The following is a 7,297-nucleotide window of genomic DNA, read 5'->3' as shown; positions in this document are numbered from 1 at the left end:
GTTGGCAGTTAACTGCCAATCTTAGTTGGCAGTTAATTTGCATATAGCCCTGATTAGCCAATGAAAAGGGTATTGGTCGTACGCCAATTACCATTTTTGTCTTTTATTAGATAGGATGGCTAGTGAATTTGATCAAACAACTTTTATCATCTACAGACTTAATCATGCTATTCTTTTTTGTTAATGTTATAAATTATGTTGACGAATTCCTGAAGATGAACCACTATAGCATTCCTGAATAAACTTTATTTGTTCATGAGGTTTCACCCTTATGATCTAGGGCTTAATTCCATTTAACAGGGAGTCACCTACTAGCTTTTTCTGTAGTCTGGAATAATCTAGATAACAAAGGAATTATCTGTTGATCAGTTCCTCAGGGCTCCTAAAACACATCATTTAGTCACATACTATATACTCATGAGTCTCAAACCTATATGTTGGTTTTATTTTTGATAGCTAACAAAATAGCATGTTCATTTTTCAATTAATGAAGAATGAAAAACAAAAATAAGTCCACAATCAATATAAGATAAATGATTTGAATCATGTATTTTTTTCAAATATTAGAATTACCTACCTAATGAATTCAGGAATAAATTTTGGCTGAAATTTAGAAAGAATAAACAGTAAGTCAGTAAAATAGGCTAAGGCAATCATAAATCACTATTAAAGAAATATGCCACTTACATGGTGTGAGAGATCAGCATCCATAATAATTATATAGTTTCCTGTGGCATGTTTCATTCCATGTATATACGCAGTTCCTAAAAATGAAAATATTTTTCTCTATTAAAGAAAATCACCGGAAATGCTTATGTTTACATCTGAACAGAGAAGCAATTGTTAAGCAGTGAAAAGCATACATTAGTCCTCTAAAGATGATCCTGATCTAGTATACTTAAATATTATTCTCAATGAAAAACATCTCTCAATTACATTCTTTGTCTTGAACTTCACATTAGTCTGAGGTACCATCTTCTGATGACTCCTTCTTACCAAGCTTCCCTGCTTCTAATCTTCTCATCTTCCCATTTCCACAAAAAACTTCCTTTGTCAGTGTCTTCTACACTGTAGGAAGAGTGGTACAGTAGAGCCCTGCTCTGGTATTTGGGGCCAAAGGCACAGCTAGCAAATACTTAGCATCTTCACGCCTAAACATTCCTCAGGGACTTGGCAGGTAAGGTAACTGATTGGGAGCAGGATTTGGGGATTCCTGCATTCTCTGGCCCCAAACGACCACTGTCTTTCTAGCAAAGCTGATCTTTTCTAACTTCTTGTTAAGAAGTGACTATCACAGCTTTTTGGATATACCACTGGCTGGTCAGTAATTCTGGTTGCTTTCATGGCAGTGTGCAGATTATTTCAATCCCAAACAACTTTCTGAATCAGATATTCAGAACATTTAATGAAGCCAGTTAACTAACAGTCTGCAGAATAAAGACATTCAATTTTTCAAACTGTGTTTCTCCAATTTTTCAGTAAAATTATACCAATTCTTTATATAAGCAATGATGACTAACAACAGAAATGAAGGCATTTAGATCTTCATCCCAGAATGACTGAGCTCATCTGAGATTTTAACTGTTTAAAAGCTAAGAAAGATTTCTTTTTTAAAAGTAAGTTTTTAAAACGTATGACTTAAAGAAACGATCAAAGGTTTATAGCTAAGGCAGTGTGCTGGTCCAATATGTTTGCCCTCAGATCCCTTCTCTGGCCTTTCCCTATATTGCAAGGAACTTTTTTCCCAGGTAGGCTTGTCAACTGGCTTCCAAACAGCTTTGAGAGGCAGAGGAGAGAAGGGAAGGTCAAGTGGCCTCCCTCTCTTACTCTGCCTCCCTGCATTGACTGCATATCCTCAATGACTCAACTGCTGCCGGGTATCATCGACTTCATCATTCTAGCCCCCTCTGGGCAGCCTGGGTTGCTGCTTCAGCTTGGGGGGGCGGGGGGCGGGGGTAGGGATTATTACTAATCCCTGAGTAGCTTCACTATTCCATTTGGCTTCTCAGCAATTCTTTCACCTGTGTAACCAGGTTCTCTGTATTAAATTCCCTATATTGAAAGACTTGTGGTGGTTCTGTTTTCCCAAGTGGACCAAGACTGATACAGGCAACTCAAACCATTTAAATGTCTTTAAGATCACTAAAAATCATTATAGGGGGTTACTGTATTTTGGCCTTGTTCCAAACAAAATACATACTGAACAATCTGCCAAGTCAAAAAGCAGGTGATGAGTGAGAGGTTCTACTTACCTAGTCCCAACTTTTTCTCCCGTGGTCTTAGAAGCTGAAAGAATAAGAAAGAACACTTTGACACAAATGATAAAAAACCTAACTACTAAAAATTCTTTTTTATTCATATAAGTTCTACTCATTTTAACAAAAACATAGCTATATTTTTTAAATCTTAGAGCAGAGTATGCTTAACATTTTTTTTTTTGCCAAAAAAAAAAAACAGCCAACAAATCAAATAGTATAACAACTTTTAAGGAAAACCAACATTTTTTCTCACCCCTTCCTCACAATAAAAGCCAAATTTTATACTTTTTGTTTTTCTGGTGCTTGGAAACGATGTGAACAATGTTTTATATCTATCTCTTAATTTACCATTTTAAACTATCTATTGATTACTTCCAAGGAAACTGCAGGTCTAACTCATTTATTCTATACCTTTTTGGAATATTTGGTAGCCAGATTTGTTTTATTCAATTCCCTTTGTGATTTTAAATGCTATTATTCTTCCTCCAACAACTTATCTTAACTTTATGCTTGGATAACCTCATCTCATTCTCTACTGGCCCAATGACAAGGTTTTCTTACAGCCTGTCAATTACTTAGTCTTTCTATATTTTGTGCTTCATATACAGACGCTGACTCAATTGCTTTTCATCTTATCTGAAAACTTTTGAAAAGGTAGGATGCCAAGTTTTGGATTCTGTTCTAAGTTTCTTAGATACAGGGCTCAGGTAGACACACACCTGAGCGCATCTTGTCCCCTGCTGCATTTGCCAGTGTATCGGCCGGCTGCCTCAGCGTGTGACCCTCTGAACAAAATACTTTCAGTTCCAGTCACCCAGGACAGGTTAATTTTATTTCTACTACATGCATGCTGCTCTAGGTCTTGGGGAGGAACAAAGATAGATAAAATACATTCCTGCCCGATGAGCTCTTAAACAGAGAACAAGACAATCATCTATAAGAATTACAATTCACTGAACAAAATCAAACAAGGTATGTCAGGTTTTATTTGATTTTTGTGACAGTTACTGACAAAATACTGAGCCCATCTGATCTCGGCCCTGAAAAAGCCAATCTTTTAAAGTTCATGTGAATAATCCCGTATTTCAGCTGGAAAAACTATTTGTTTCAGATAAAAAATAATTTTGTCATTTATAAGTTTCAGATTATTCAAAAGTTTATACAAACTATAAACCATGTTGCATATGACAGAATACTATGGAGCAGTTAACAGAATGAGATCATTTGGTGACATAATGATATAGTAAAAAAGTAACTATGATACAGAAAGGTTGCATTCATATTTAAAAACAAAAAATACCAGCACAATACCTAGTTCTAAGATGTGGACTCATACACATATATGCACAAAAAGACAACACACACCAAACTATTGACTGAATTTGACCCTGGGGAAGAGACTGGGATGCAGATCAGGAAATGCACCTCAAAGGCAACTTCAGTTTTATAGGTAATATTTACATTCTACACCAAGAATGTACGTGATATTTCTTACAAAAGGAAAAGTACAAATTGTTTCATTTAGTGTGCTTAACTTTTAGACCCTGAATTATACTCCTTTTTGATCTGCTAATTAGCTGTGTGATCTGGGCAGTAAAGGGCACAATAGAGCTCACCTTTCGGGGGTTATGAGAGCAAGCAGTGAGTTCACAGGTTGCTAGGCACAGACTCTCTGAAGTATACTTACAACACAACTGCTTATGAACTATTTCATGTGATACTACAATTTGCTTGACAAAAAACTTATTTTGTAAAAGTTTTATCATAGAAAATCTTGATGACACTTCAGACAAATTATCAATTTGTACTAGAATTAAAAGTATTTGAGTGAACCTGTTACCATACTCTTGAAATCAATGGGTTGAAGAGAAAAAATAAAAATGCAGCTTCAGCTACGAAAGGTTAACTGTACTCTCCTCCTACTTTGCAATTCTTTACTCATCACTGAGGCTCATTTTTCCCATTATTTGCCATGTGTAGTTCTTGTTTCATGAACTCTGTTCCCCAAATCAATAATTTGATTGGGGAACTGATCTTTTTGTTAGAGATAATTTGGTATTTGGGATGAACAAAATATTTTATTATATTAGTCAAATCTCTTGGTCCTATAGTTATGTTTCATGTTTTAAAAGTAATGAACACATCATATCTTATTGTACATATGTAGATGTGAAAAACCATCTCCATCATTTTGTTCTTTCTTGCTGTGGCCTTTGACCAACCTCACTGTCCTATGCAGCATACCAAGCCTTCTAGTCAATGATGATCTGTGTTCCATAAAATGTAACCATAAATACTGTTAGTAATGGCCAAGAAGACAAGCAAGATGACTATCAAACTGGTGACAGTATCAACCACCAGTATGGCCCCTGGTGCTACTGCATTCTTTGTCCCTTTGTCTTTTCAATCATTAGTACCTGAGTTATAGTAGCAGAGAACCATTTGCTCAAAACTGCTGGGCTGATTGATCTGCCACAGATTTTTTTAAAAATATATTTTATTGATTTTTTACAGAGAGGAAGGGAAAGGGATAGAGAGTTAGAAACATCAATGAGAGAGAAACATCGATCAGCTGCTTTCTGCATACTCCCCGCTGCCTTCTGCACACTCCCCACTGGGGATACGCCCGCAACCAAGGTACATGCCCTTGACTGGAATCGAACCTGGGACCCTTCAGTCCACAGGCCGACGCTCTATCCACTGAGCCAAACCAGCCAGGCCTGCCACAGATTTTTATCTGATTTCAGGTTAGGGGAGGAAACAAACCTCACATATCAAACATGACAGAAGCATTCAAACACAGAAAGGTTGAAGTCCTCCACAATGTCAGATCTCCCTGCCCTGTAACAGTTCAGGACACGTGTCTCCAACTTTTCTACCATCACATCTCTGCCATTTATTAGTTAGCTGTGCAATCTTGGGAAGTGAATTAACCCTCGTCTGTTTCTTCAACTACAGAGTTAAAAAAAAATCTTCCTCAGCTTTCTCCTGAAGCATTCATTTCAACTAGTCCAAAGGCTAGCTTGGACAAAGCACCTGGGCTGAATCACTTTATCTGAGAAAAGTAACCATTTTTATCCATCTTTCCCCTCAACTAAACATTCATACATCACTTAAAAGCAAGTAAGTGCCACCCCTGGCAAGGCCTGACACTGAAAAAAAAAAATGTTCTAGTTTAAATAATTTAAAGGTCATAAGATAATGAACAGGGAATTTCCCTGGTACAACATGGAAATTGTGATAATAGAGGCTAATTTTCGTATGAACTTTAATTTTATTTTGTTGATGGGAAAAAATGGAATGCTCTGAGGAATAATGTTGTTTTAGAATTTGTGAATGTCAATTTAGTAGGCAATCCCTAAAATCAATCAATCAGTTAGACCTCAAGACTGAGCTTCTATGACAAATGTATTCAAAATATTGCCAGGTTGATGTCCCCAGATTAAATAGCAGCACATAACTCAGAGTGTTCTATATATAATGTGTGCATCAGTGGCATGGCCCAGAACTTCTGAAAGAGAAACAGGGGAACTCTTGTTCCTATGAACCTACCATCATCACTGGAAGTCACTGCTAGAGGCTCAAGACCTGTCAACTTTCTGGACTCCTATGCAACAGGAGATATTCAGCGAGGACTGGAAAGTGACAGATCTGTGAGTTGCTCTGTGAGACAGACGGAAAGAATTTCTAGTATAGGAAAGATTACCAGGTATATAAGAGTAACACATCTCCCTTAAACTCTTCCCACCAACAAAGATCTCCTCCAACTAAATAGAAATTATTTCATTATTCAGTCAAGAATATTTGGATCCAGTGACTATTTTTATGATGTCGATGGCCATTTCTTGAAATGTAAATAATCAGTAAAGGCTTTCCAAGAGACTTATGTTTATGCCAATGGTTCTTTGTTGAGAAGAGGGGGAATTTTGCCCATAAAGGGACATCTGACAACATCCCGACATTTTTGGTTACTGCATTGGGAAGGGGGGTAGCTACTGTATCTAGTGGCTAGAGACCAGGAATGATGTTAAATATCCCACAACATACAGGACAGCCTCTCACAGCAAAGACTTATTGGTCCCAGATGACAACAGTGCCAAGATGGAGAAACTCTTATAATACCCAACGCCTATAATGTATTTTCTAAATCCAAACCAGTGACCAAAAATAAAATTTATGAGACCATTATAAAATGAACTCTATTATCTGCCTAAGTTACTCCCACAGAAGAGCAGGCTTCAAGGTACAGTAGAAAAATCTAAAGTTTAAGACTCAGAAAGTCAACCTACTCCCACAAGACTCTTCTACAGATAAAAATAAAAATAAAAATGCCGGAGGTTGAGGGTTAATGGGGGGGGATAAGGACACATTTGTAATACCTTAACTAATAATTAAAAAAAAAAAAATGGAAAAAAAAATAAAAATAAAAATGCCAAATACTCTGAAAAGCCATTTCGGTTTCACATGAAAATAGTCACCTTTCTCAGTTATAAACTTTTAGCTGCAGGCAGTATTTCCTTTTGAAAGTATGAGAACACCGAGAGAAAGAGAGCAAGAAAGATCAAGTCCCACATTACCAACTGCAACCTTGTTCTATAATATTCCTTGTCAATTCAATATCGTGCTTTAATTTTGTCTTTCAAGAAAACTAATCTACAGAATCAGTCATAAAAACAGAGTTCATCCAAAGACTCACTATTTTGCTGTAAAACTACTGATCAACATATCAAAAAGATGTACAACCTGCGGACCAAAGGGTCCCATGTTCGATTCCGGTCAAGGGCATGTACCTTGGCTGCGGGCACATCCCCAGTGGGGGTTGTGCAGGAGGCAGCTGATCGGTGTTTCTCTCTCATCGATGTGTCTAACTCTCTATCCCTCTCCCTTCCTCTCTGTAAAAAAAAATCAATAAAATATCAAAATAAAAAAAAAGATGTAAAACTTCAAACACAATGAAAATGCATCTAAATGCCAAAAAGTGTTTTTTATCTTTTCAGTTTCTAGACAGACTGAATTTAAACACTGTTCATCTCATCTTT

General features: G+C 36.8%; 1 protein-coding gene across 5 annotated transcripts in view; it reads right to left on the bottom strand.

Annotated features, from left to right (window-relative positions):
- The window catches only part of DPM1 (dolichyl-phosphate mannosyltransferase polypeptide 1, catalytic subunit), a 61,400-nt gene that overhangs the window by 49,955 nt on the left and 4,148 nt on the right, over positions 1 to 7,297 (bottom strand). For all 5 annotated transcript variants that reach the window (XR_001513011.1, XR_435397.2, XM_015560713.1 and 2 more), the window contains exons 3-5: positions 2,253 to 2,286; positions 688 to 764; positions 578 to 603 (exon numbers count right to left, since the gene is read on the bottom strand). Coding sequence is in view for 3 of the 5 variants with exons in the window: in XM_015560713.1 (XP_015416199.1) it covers positions 578 to 603; positions 688 to 764; positions 2,253 to 2,286 (137 nt within the window). In the remaining 2 variants the exon portion in view is untranslated. The remainder of the gene's footprint in view (positions 1 to 577; positions 604 to 687; positions 765 to 2,252; positions 2,287 to 7,297) is intronic.

The sequence above is a fragment of the Myotis davidii genome, unplaced genomic scaffold (assembly GCF_000327345.1).
Source record: "Myotis davidii unplaced genomic scaffold, ASM32734v1 scaffold935, whole genome shotgun sequence".
Taxonomy (NCBI): domain Eukaryota; kingdom Metazoa; phylum Chordata; class Mammalia; order Chiroptera; family Vespertilionidae; genus Myotis; species Myotis davidii.
The sequence above is the reverse complement of the archived record's forward strand: the minus strand, read 5'-3'. Positions and strand labels throughout refer to the sequence as shown.